The sequence below is a fragment of the Athene noctua genome, chromosome 13 (assembly GCF_965140245.1).
Source record: "Athene noctua chromosome 13, bAthNoc1.hap1.1, whole genome shotgun sequence".
In the NCBI taxonomy this organism is placed as follows: Eukaryota; Metazoa; Chordata; class Aves; order Strigiformes; family Strigidae; genus Athene; species Athene noctua.
In genome coordinates, this window is record NC_134049.1 from 12,193,529 (window position 1) to 12,205,954 (window position 12,426).

Genomic DNA, 12,426 nt, shown 5'->3' on the forward strand with positions numbered 1-12,426 from the left:
AGTCCTGGGCAGCACGCTCTACGTTACCCTGCTTGAGCAGGGGGTTTGGATGGGACAACCTCCAGAGGCCCCTTTCAACTTCAACCATTCTGTGATTCTGTGAGCTGCAGCATTTACTGTTGCATTTGAGTTGGGCTGCAGCAGTCTATAGTTTGAAGGCAGAAATGTTTATGAATACATCTGAAGGAACAAAGTGATCCTTCTCAAAGCAAAAACAACTGATGCAAAAAAAGTCATATGCCTCCTGGGAAACATGGCACTCCAAGTGAGCATGACTATTCCTGCTGACAAGCTGTAGGAGAAGAATTTTATTGTCTCAGAAACCTGAGGATGACATGGAAGAGTCATATCATACAGCTGCTGGCAACATATATATTTTCATACCCTGCATATTGCTAGAGGAAGGTGAAACCTGCTTCCAGCAGCAGGATTATTTCTCATGGAGTCACATGTGATGTCTCTAGTGTTATTACTCCAAAAGTCACTGACTCCAAGAGGAACAGAGAAAAATGCTTATTTTTTCACCACAGGCAGATGACAGTTCTGGTCCTGTTTTGATTTACATGTTGGGCTTCATTTGGTTCTCACGTTCACTGGGTTGAGTTAGAAGTGACCAGAAGATACCCAATGGAGTATGAGGTCCATGGAATCTGAGCTACTACACTGTTAACAAAGGCCATAGAAGTACTACTGTAATGCTGATGGTGTGGTGTTAGACTTACTTATACTATATCCCATAATAGCAGCATTAGACAGGTGAATTCTGCTGGCTCTTGTCATCTACTGAAATAGGAATGTTACCTTATCAAATAAGATCATTTTAAGTAGGGCTATCATTAGTGAAATAAGCAACTACTCGATTAAAAAAAGCAAATTTGCAAATTCTATTTTTCCCAACAACAATTGTTTCCCATTCAGATTTGCAGAAATCACTCCTACTTAACCAATAACCTTACTAAAGCTACTATAAGCTCATTTAACCAAAAAAATAACCATATATGCTGAAAGAAAGGGTCCAGCTTGCAGTGCTACTGACATCCTGGAGGTCTGTGCAGTGAACACTGTGGGCCTGCACAAAATCAGCACCCATGAGTTGCTCTGCACAGTGCATAACCCTGGGCAGAAAAGCCTCTTCCAGAAGATGTGGGGAACAAAGATATGGTTTTGCTTCAGCTACAGAGGGAGCCTTACTACCAGAACTGAGTATCAAGGTTGAAACTAGCCAGCCATCATTACAGTTTCTAAGATTAATGTTTTTTTAAAAAACACAATTCAAAATACAAGGCAGTCAGAGGCAAGAGAACTCAAATCCTGCTCTGGCTTTTTTAAAGTGAGTTAGATACAAACAGCTTGTTCTATAGAATTGATCAATCAGTTTTTTCTAAAGCATCATTATGCTCTGGGAGTGTTTGGTTGTCCTCTGTTGCTGAGAGGAGGTCTAGCACAGGCCTAGTTACACAAACATTAATTTCTCCAAGAAATATAGTTACAGCAATGCACTTGGAGAAATGCCTGAAGTATTAAAAACCAGCTCCTAAAAAGAAATCCTTATTATCTCAATATGGGTGCAAGACTAGTGAATCTAAAGGCCCATATGAAACCAATTTCATGCAATTTCGTAGCCATATATAATTGGGGTGTGTGTGTGTGTATAATTGGTTTCAAATGCAGGTCACAGTGGACTGACTGAAGCTTCTGGCTCTTTGTCAGTCCAGTGTATTTCACCACTGTTTGAACAACAGTTTTCCATTTAGAGGTAACTGGTAACCATCCTGCCTCTCTTGCGTTGAAAGAATGAAACCCACTACCCTGTATCAAGGAAAAGATTAATATCTGATTTGAAGAAAAGACTTCACGTGTGCTTTGTTTACCACTGGCAGTGATTTTAAGCCACATGTTTTTTTAATCGCCTGGTAACTTTTACTTTCCTCCTTTTTAATAATTTCTGAGGGGGAAGGTGAAGAAGGAAAATTTCCTCTGCTCATATCTGCTGAAAATGCCAGTCTGTACATGGACAGGATACTTGTGGAGAACCTCATAATCACTAGTTTCCTATGTTAGTTACTCCTTAATGAAGGGAAAATGAGTATTTCTTTAAAAACAAAGCTCTGCTGATGCCGAAGTTCACAAAATGCTGCCACCAGATTTTACTGCAGTACACCTCAACCAAGTAACACCCTGGAAGGTTCCAAGAGCTGGCAGAGGAACGCTGCAGAGCACCTTCACAAACGGTACCTGTGCAATTCCTTTTTCTTATATGAGGTCAGGAAGACCTTGGCAGTTCAAGATACTTTGTCAGAGACCTGGTTTCAGGAGGGAAGACTTGTGTTAATGCTAAAGTCAAGCAGAAGCTGATTTTTCTGATGATGAAGACAGCTCCTCTATACACATCCTTTGTGTGGGCAGACCTTGAATTACATGGCTGAGTCAGGAAGGTGCTGGTGTGCCCAAATGTGCACCACTAATTCAGTAGTAACCCGTTTGAATCCAGCTTTACACTGATCTGTATGTGAACCTGGTAAACTTACTCATCTGCCTGAGAAAACAAAGACAAAACACCTCAAGTTCCTATGCAGCACATTTTGACACAGAGAAAGTACTGGCTAAGTGGAGTATTATTATTATTTTGTGTGTGTGTGTGTGAAAAGTTTAAGAAACTTTTGAGCTTTTCAAACTGAGCCCTGAAATGTTGCACAATGAACACCAGTGAGCCAAAAAATTAGGTGAGGAAAGGGAGAGACTTCTGATTTTTAGCAGCACTTACAGATAGCCTCCAGTGAACAAATGTGGCAAAAAGTCACAAGGAAAAGAAAAAGCACATAGAAAAGTGTAATTGGATAAAAATGTTACAGGAAACTGCATACATTAAAATACTCTATGTCTCCATGCAAACCTTTATACAGAAACCGTAAAGCTTTCTGTAGACTTTCAACTAGCAACACATATATGAGACAGGCATTGTTACAGCTATCTTTCAGATAGGAACATAAAGGTTACCACCAAATTTAAGGGACTGACCCATGAGTCACCCCATCATCCATTAGTGACAGGACTGGGACTATAACCCTGTTTTTACCCCTGTGGACTTCTCATTATGTTCTCATAAAGCAGCTGTATGACTGTTTATAAAATGACATGCCTGGTTAACAGAAGGACTATATTGTACATATAGGAAAAACTTTCAAGAACACCTTAAAATACATTAAATTGAAAAAACAATATAAAGAAAACAAGAAACATTTCTCTGTGTAACTAAGTCACTACAGAGGGTCAAATTCATGTGTAGCATCTGTACATGCCAAATCTGCATCTCTTCTGTTAGAGGAACAGTGAATTTAAATAAAGAATACTTTCCGGCATAAGCTGAGAAGATATTTTGGCAAATACCCTTTCATGTGTGTGAGCAGGTATATTCATGAAATAAAGAAGGTTCCTTGAAACCTACGTCCTCTAGAATGGACTTATCACATAGTGACACATTACAGGAGTATCCTGCACTGGACATGAGCTTACTGGGACAAAGCATGTTCTCCCAGAATAGAGCATAATTTATATTTAAGTAGGGAGCTGGGTTTCTCCAGCCCTTACAGTGCTGCAAAAGAATGCGAAGGGGCACTACAGCATACCTTTAAAAACTCTGATGAGGAAGCAAACAATCAAAATATAACTTTCAGCTAGGATATAAACCCTTTACGTTGCATCACTTAAGAAACACAAACAAAGGATATAAAGTTACCATCAAGTGCAGTGGTATTTTAGTTGGTCCTTTGGCAGAGATTTTCTCCCACAGACCCCTTCGCACGTACCGGACAGTAGTGCCTGCGATCTGAAACTCACCAGGAAGCTCAATTTTCCAGTCGCTGTTAATGGATCTCTTACTGGAATCTTTTAAAGCTGAAATGAATCAAACAGCATGGAATGAAATGTAAGCAAATTTGTAATTACAATATAGGCTATTGAGCTTCTGCCTCAGCCCACCTGAAGTACAAGATGCAGTAGCCCTGTAAGGGACATGAGTTTAAAGGAAAAAAAGTATACTTTTAGCTGACTTGTCATAATGTTTCTAACTTGGGCATATTCTGTACTTCAGTTGATGAAGGCTTTCTAATTCTATTAACATTGCTATTAAGTAACAATAATGACATATAAACTTGTCTCGCTAAGGTTTTACTACCTAAAATTATGATGTTCTGCTTTCCAAATGAGCAATGTTCTCCAGTTTCAAAACTTCGAGACATTCTCTGTGCCATTGCGCTGCCAGAAAATTTAACAGGAAGAAAAAGAGGTACAAAGGAAATAAAAGGAAGAAAAGATAACTACACACTGTCCTTGAAAAACATATGATTAGTTTAGGGCTAAAGGCAGAACTCTTCCACAGTTTGACCTATTTCAGGAGTGTGTCCAAAAGCCACACAAACTGATGGCATATTGTTGAAATCAGTTACATATACAGCTCTGCTTTTGCAAAGGAAAGCTCGCACAACTGAAATGTTTTTCTTTGATTTTCCATGAAGAGAGATTTAATTTGGAATTGAAGGTATTAAAATACTACAGCACTGTGCTAACAAGCAAGAACCACAAAGTAGAAGTGACTAACTAGGAAAGCCCAAAACTTACTACCCTATGGTCCTTATCCAAGCTGAGCAGAGCGCAGACTGTAAACAGAAAGCATAATTAGAGAACAATCAGGTAGAGCCATAATTCTTCCTGGAATAATCTCAGCATTATTTGTCAAAGCTGACATGGGAAACACGTAGACATGTATGTAAAATGAACATGCTTGGAATATCTGGTATATTGGAAATTAACACCTAGATCACTTTATGGATTATTCTCAAATCTAACTCTTTAGATTTTAATCTTATAAAAATGGATGGTACCATAAATTCAGACACATATACCAAATTGGTAGACAAGATGTAATAATCTAATATCATAGAGTAGCTGCTTGAGTGTGACCTGAAGATACTTCTGGTGGAACACTTACATCCTTGCAGTGTTATACTCTTACAGCTATTAAAACTGGTACTTGGGGTGAAATATAGTATGAGAGCACCAGTGGCTGTAAACCAAAGGCTGGTTTGTGAGGCCAGATCTGTACATTTTTATGTAGACTGCCCATCCTGAGACTGACTAAATTCTGTCAGCAGCTGGGTTCAGAGATTCTCATTCAGACAGTATATAAGAAAACCTATTCTGATCTTCAAGCATTAACATAAAATTCGTAGATCATTTATCTCTAAACTCTTCTTCCAAATGTAGAAAGAAAACTCTGCTTCTCTGCCTTTTTTTTTTTTTTTAAACTTTCCAAGCAGAACCAGCTCTTAGAACTGTATTTTCCTAAACTTTCCTTGAGACAAAGATCAATCAAAACCCTGTGTTGATACACATGTGAAGATTTGCAAGTGCATAGTAAAACTGTTCCTGAGTTTGTATGTGCTTCATAATGCAAACACTGAACAAGTTAACATGTAGCTGTCACAGCCATAAAGAGAAGTCAAGTTACAAGCAGAGACTGCTCAGTGGACAGAACATGAACTTGGCACATCAGCTTAATACCCCCTTGCGCTCAAGCCTGGAGGGCAGAATATTTCAACCTTCAAGCACTAGCTACAGGCATAATTTAGAGCGGCCCCTAGGTTGTTCTGAATAACTCCAGAGGCTTTTTTGCAAGTTAAAAAACTGGACAGGCATTATAAAGTTCCAGCATCAGAAATAGGCTGAGCTTATGGTCAGGATACTTCCTGATTCTTCTTTGCTCTCAAAAGGCAGAAGCAGGTGAGATACTATTTACCACTGGGTTTGATGGAAACCAGGCCATGAATAAAAAATATCAGCAAGCAAGGAATAGCCTTCCACTGCCACGCTCCTTTCGGAGTCCGTGAGCTGGACGCACATGCGTAAGGCCAGGAGCTGTAGGATCATGTCTGTCCTGTCAGGAAGTGCCTCTATGTGTCAGTAGGGTAATGCAGAAAGCTCTACTGCGGAAGGAAGCCCTGTAAGATGAATACTGAGAAGAAAAGATACTTGGAGTAACATGTCTTTTCTTCCAGCATAACCTATTGCATCAGCATCACTGATATCCCTCAAACACTGAAAGACAATTACAGCCATAAGGACATCACATTACTGTTGACTTGTCAGTGCAAGTTCATTTCGAGGTTTATGTCTTTTCTACGCTAGAACGGAAGCACAGTTATCCAGATGTTGGTGTGATGCACTGAGGGAAGAGAAAATTGGCAGACCCTGTTCTAACAGAGAAAAAAAGTCCCAGGCCCTTTTGTGGAGATCCACGCACCATGATCAAACTTGCCCTGACATCAGACAGACAGAATAGCCCATGTGTTACTGGGCTTCCCTAGTTCAAGGTTAACTGTATCTTTTGGCTAAGCCTGTAACAAGATGTTTTCTTAACCTCCAGCATTTCATGCCTATTTTATTCTCTTACAGTAAAGAACACAACCTTGACTTTCACTTAACTAAGTGTGTTGCAAGAAGGTAAGAGGAGCTGACTTAAAGCCTTTTCAAGTCAATAGGAAAATCTCCCATTGTCATCTCTTTGGATCAAGGCCTCATAGCCAGCAAACCCTTCTAGGCGTGCTTAGGCTATACATAATTGCCCAATATGCTTAGGAGACAAGGAATTGGATTTCTTGTCAACTGCACAACACAGCTGACTGACTTACCAGTTGGGTCTAATTTACTGTGGAAGCGTTTGTAGCAGTACTGGGTTATTCTACATAGACTCTCCTTTTATTCTAGTTGGCCATGTCTAACACCTTTTATATAGCTGTTACAATGAAGGTTCCCTCAAGAAATGAGGGGCAGTTCACTCCTTCTTCAAATGAGGTTTGAGAGGAAGGAAATCCTGCTAGTTTTCTCTTTAGGGGTTTCCTGAAAAACTGTTTTATTTGGCTCAACAGGACAAGTGTCTGGCTTCAAAGACCCCAGAGGGTCTGCCGAAAGTAAAAGGAGATACCTGAAGTGATTCCAGCACGGGGCACCATCTCACAGTGGAAACCTATTTTTAGACTATTCCATGTACAGTGCACAGACGTGTTCCCAGGCACCTGCAAAACTCTACGTTGTTAAAATGGTCCCTAGTATATCTTATGGACCAGGTCGACTTGGTCTCCCAAACAACTCCTAGAATGAGTCAGGATCCAGGACTACACAGGGTCCCTTCTTAATAAGCAGCACTCAGGCAGCCCCCACTTCACTGGGGGCTGAGGGCCCATACACAAGATGCTCCAGGACCACTGGCCTCAGTGTCTAGGAATATTTCAGGGTATGTTCAATTTACTGACTGAGCATCATTTGTAGTGTCTAACCTCTGGGGAAGTCTGGAGCAGTTGGAGGTCACAATGTCCTCTGCATCTGCATGTGCCTTTCTGAGGATCTGCATGCTGGGGAGTTACTGGAGAAATGTGGAATATCTTTCTGTCCTGCTGCACACAACCTTCCTGACAGCTCTTGTGGTCCCATTAAAGGCTCCAAAATCAGGGTAATGGTAAACTGCAGGTATGATTTCCTCAGGAGGATTGGGATGTATGTGGGGGAATGTTTTTTCTGAGGAAAGTTCTCTGGCACACAGACTAGGTGTATGATGATGTCCTGGTATTTGTATGCTACAGCAATATAACTCTTGTCTGAGGCTTATTTCTTTTTCTGCTTTGTTCCTCAATCTACAAAGTACCTTCTGCAAACTTCAGACAAAATTTTGAAGCAGGATTGCTTTCCTCTGCCAAAGCCTAGCGGCTTCCAGGCAGATCAAAGCAGCCATCACACTGGCCTTGAGGAGCTGTGAACATGACTAATCAAAGCTGTGGATGAGACAGACGTATCTCCATGCAGCATGGCTGACGAGTAAAGATATCATGGCACATGCTCAAAACAGTGTATAAGAGCTTGAATGACTGTAACTGTGCTTTGGTTCCAGCTCATCATCAAAGGAAGATAGCTTGCTGATGAAAGACAAAATGTTTAAACTTTGTGGACCTCTTTTCTGAGAAAGGTTTGATTTTGATTGTTGCAGGCACCGCTCCCTTAGTGACTGAGGAGATGGAGAGTTTGGAAACAGCCCTGTTCCCAAAGGTGCTTGCTGAGGATTGCAGGAATTGCACTGGAGACTCAGCAGAGTATTTGGGCCAAAATGTTTTCACCACTGTTTGTCTTCATTGCATGCAAGTGCCCCATCAGTAGAGATCAATGCTGCAGCTATAAAAGCTCGGTGTCTCTTAGGCACAGAGTACTGGTCTTTCTCCAGTGGCTTTTGTCACACACAATTATTGCAGGCCTGGCTCTGCCTAGCCCCAGAGGTGCTATCTGCTCTTACTGAATGCTGTGCTTTTCATACAAGCATTGCAGAAGCACTTTGCAAGACAGCAAGTATTTTTACCTCCATTTTAGGGAATAACATGCAACAAAGAACACTTGCCAAACCTTCCTGAGGGCTCATTGGGAGAAGCTGAGGAGACCAGGTTATACACAGTCTTCCCTAACAAAACCTGTCTGACTGTGGTGGAAAAGCCCAAACAGGAAAGCAGTTGTGAGCCCTGTTTGCCAGGCGGTCCTCACCGATTTAAATTAGCACCCACAGGATTTATTCTGCCTTGGACAGCTGGCTGTAGTTCACCTGGGACCCTATGTCTCAAATAGGGTAGCAAAGCAGAGTTCTTTCTGTTCTCTGCACTGTGGGTGTATTTAGGTAGGAGCAAGAATCCACTGCTACATCTCCCAGCTTTTTCTGGCTCAAAGTTGTACAGCAGAAGAGCAAGTGAAAAAGGAGCCCCAGCAACAACCCATAACTTCTTTTTTTCTTGTTGGCTAGAAGACAAGAATGGACCAACCTATTTCTAAACTTGGCATCTAGTCAGATCTTTAATTCCACCTTGGGTCCCTCCAGCTTGCTTCCCAGCCTGTGGACACAAACTGCCGAGGCATTTCCTGTTCAAGGTGGTTTGTAAGCGTTACAGCCAGCCAAGGTAGCCAGCGTGGGTTGCCCGTAGGTGGAGGGAAATTCTTCAGGCACTGCTCCCAGCACATGGAATAATGATTCCAAATTACGCTGGGCTCATTTCCAAAGTGCTGTACCCGGTTCTGGGTGGAAATAGGGCCTGATTGGACTCAATTTTGTCAGTGTAATAGAAATAGAAAAACCTTCCATTCTCAGACATGGATTTACAAAGCAATATAAGGCCTACCAGAGTGATTGGATTTGTTTTCTTGGTCACGTTTTTTGTCCTGTTGGAACAGTCCTGCTGCTATTCTTCAACTTAGGTTAGGAAGACACTGAGTATCTTTTCTTTGTGTCCAGTGTTCCTTGAAAGAGAAAACTCTGGAAAGCTTAGAGAGGTTCTCCTGGCTCCTGACCATGAACCAAAGAGCTAAAAGCATTCAGAAGCTTTAAGTTAGCCAGATTTTCATCTATTTTTATGTGATGAACACAGGGTCAGGTCTTGCTCTCAAACATATGCAATCCTAATCTTCACCACCCAGTGGGGAAATATCTGCTTTAGTTAAGGTTATGTAGTCACAATGAAGGGCAGTCACTAGCTCCACATAAGACTCTCAGTGCTGCAGTTATCTGCCAAAGCCCAAGCCCCGGACAAATACCCTGTGCAAATCCCACCAAGACAAACAGAAAGGCTGGCTTCCAGAAGGCAGAGTATTTGCAAAACCCAAGGAAACACTGGCTCTTATTGTTCCACCAGTGCTTTGCTATGTCAAACATCTTACGTGTAGGCGTAATCCTCTCCCAGCAAGTTGGCTGCAGCATAAGTGGAAATAGTAGCAGTAGCGATATGTGCTTCCTACCAAGAAATGGCACAAATGCCAATGCTCTTGACCTAAGGGCAGCTGAATGACATGATTTGCCCTCTTTTCTCCCCCCTGAATCTGGAATGAAAGCCAGAGAACTAAAGCATCCCAGTGAAATTGCTAACTTTGGTAGCATCTTAAGACAGAAAGCCAATGGCACTAGATCTGAAATCCTAAAATACAATCACTTTGTAAATGCTTTCAGTGACATCCTATATCCCAGTACTGGATATTAACATCTCCTTTTGAATGTAAAGATGGAGGATTATAAGTAAAAGACATGGAAATCAGAAACCAAGGGTCCTAGTCTGAGCTTTGCTACTGACTCCCTGCATAGCCATGAGCAAGTTGCAACACCTCAATTTTCTCTTCCACAAAATAGAGAGCAACAAGCTTTGTAATCCTCTCAGAGTTCCTACCACAGGCTTGATATACCTCTGGAAGCAATTCCCTCTTTCAGAGTGCTTTTCTACCCTAAAACTTTGCGGTGTTTCCACTCTAAGAATCTCACTTTGGGAGAACCAGAACATGCACAAGTGAAAACAGTACTTAATACTTCCCAAACTAAGGGACAGCTGGAACATGCGTATGTTCCAACCACTGCAATGAGAGTATCAGCATGTGGAAGGGCTGAAACGCTGATGTGAAATGACAAAAATCATGTGTTAATGAGCTCATCAACAGCAAGAAGAGCTTGGGTTTTGACAATGCAGGGACCTATAAGCTGCAAAAGTTCACTGAACAAAGAAGGAAGTTTGGAATTTTCTCTTATCCTTTCGTTTTCCCGCACAGCATAAAGAACTTCAGAGAGACAGAAGAATTCCTCCATTTATGCGTGGCCATGCAGCTCTGAGTGTGCAAAGGATGTTTCAATGTGCTGCGTGTTCTTTTGGGCCTTGGATGATTTTCCTTCAACTCCCTGCTCTGCCACAGGCTTCCTGTGTGAATTCAGGGCACTGGGGCATTCTGTGACTTGATCTCCCTAGAAGTAGATGGGAGGTAAAGCCCTTCATCTCTTGCATAGTAATGACAGAAAAAGAAACACCCCTAACATTGGAGAGAAGAGGCAGAAGACCAGACTGACAGATGTATATAGTAGCTGACCAGTTGCATCTTACAAATGCCCTTGCAGTCTTTTCTGGACAGCAAATTTGTTGACAGACATTGCCCTACCACAGCCTCACATACAAATCTGACTCATCACCCACATCTAAAACTTTGATTCTACCAGGTAAAAGAGGAGAGGAAGCCTGTTCCCCTCAAAAGGAACACAGAAGTAGAAATGAGAAGAGGATTAAACAAAATGTTTGGCCTGAGAAAATAGAGGCAAGTGGACTCGAGGCTGCAGCTAGCCCATCTCAGAGTGCAGGATCAGGTCTTGGGTACAGCATCAAGTGAAAACCTGCTGCTGCAGGAAATGGCACAGGCACCTCATGGTCAGGTTATTGAGGGGTATCAGCTGCCCTGTCCTGCCTCTGCTTCAGTCTGAGCTGGGCACCTTCCTATCTGTATCTCTGTTATTCCTTTCTCTAAATGTACTGTTCTCTTTCCACCTCCCTCGCAAAGTGTTGCGTGCTCCTGGCAGCTATGTTCAACCCACTGCCAAGTTCTGTTCAGAAACTCTTTTGCCTATATAAAAGTATTCTCTGGTCCTTTCAGGTTGCACAGGGCCCATAAGTGTCACATACTATCACATCAAGCAAACATCATAAAACCAAGCCACAAAAGCAGAGAGAGATTGCAGCAAGAATGAAATCAACAAACGTATCATCTTACAGGTCATTTACAGAGGGGTCATTTTAACAGAAAACAGAGCTGAGTTTTGAATCAAAATATTTTTTTCTTTTTTCTTTTTACCCAGAAAACTGTGAGCAGGTTTATCCTCAACCACTCTGATCCGCCGGGCACCTGCAGGGATCACAGCTGCTTCGATGTAACCTATGGCAAAAAAAAAAAGGAGATGGATGAGAGCATGCCACAGCCAGCCAGCGGCAGGAATCATCCAGTATCTCACCATGAAAAAATCAACTCCTGTCCAGGTTGGGAAACGGGTGGGAAACACTTCAGATGAGATCCCTGCATTGGCAGCCAAGTTCCACTGCTGTGACATGCCATGGTTATGACTAACATTTCAGCCTAAGAAGAGGGAGAGAAATGCACGTGTGCTGCTTAACTGTGACTTAAGGCTTGTGCTTGGGCCTAATTAGATTTGCTCCCTTCGAATCACCCTGGCTCTCCTGTGGTACTGACAGGAATACATGAGGACTGTTCCTGAGAGGATGCAAAGTGTCAATGTCAGGAGCAACACTGCACATCACAGAACAGACATCTGTGACTTGAAATGAAGTTTCCAGTAGATACTCCTGCTTTCCCCTCTTAAAAAAAGCCTTACTCAAGGCTGTGATTAGTATCAGAAAGGATTCACTTCCACAAAACATTCTGATGATGCTAGAACTAAACAGCAGGAATTAGTGGGACAAGCAGGGGAAAAAATGTTTTCACTTACACTTCAGCTTTACACAAAAGTTCTGGAGGATATAATGGTCATGGTCTCCTTGCATCGGGCTGCTAAACAGAATTCCACAGCTCAGATTTAATGCAACAACA

The 12,426-nt window shown here is 42.0% G+C and overlaps 1 protein-coding gene across 1 annotated transcript in view; it reads right to left on the reverse strand.

The window, feature by feature from the left end:
• ADAMTS17 (ADAM metallopeptidase with thrombospondin type 1 motif 17) overlaps nt 1-12,426 on the reverse strand; it is a 196,480-nt gene that overhangs the window by 44,618 nt on the left and 139,436 nt on the right. The window contains exon 16 of the mRNA XM_074916879.1: nt 3,737-3,894. Coding sequence (XP_074772980.1) covers nt 3,737-3,894 — 158 coding nt within the window. The remainder of the gene's footprint in view (nt 1-3,736; nt 3,895-12,426) is intronic.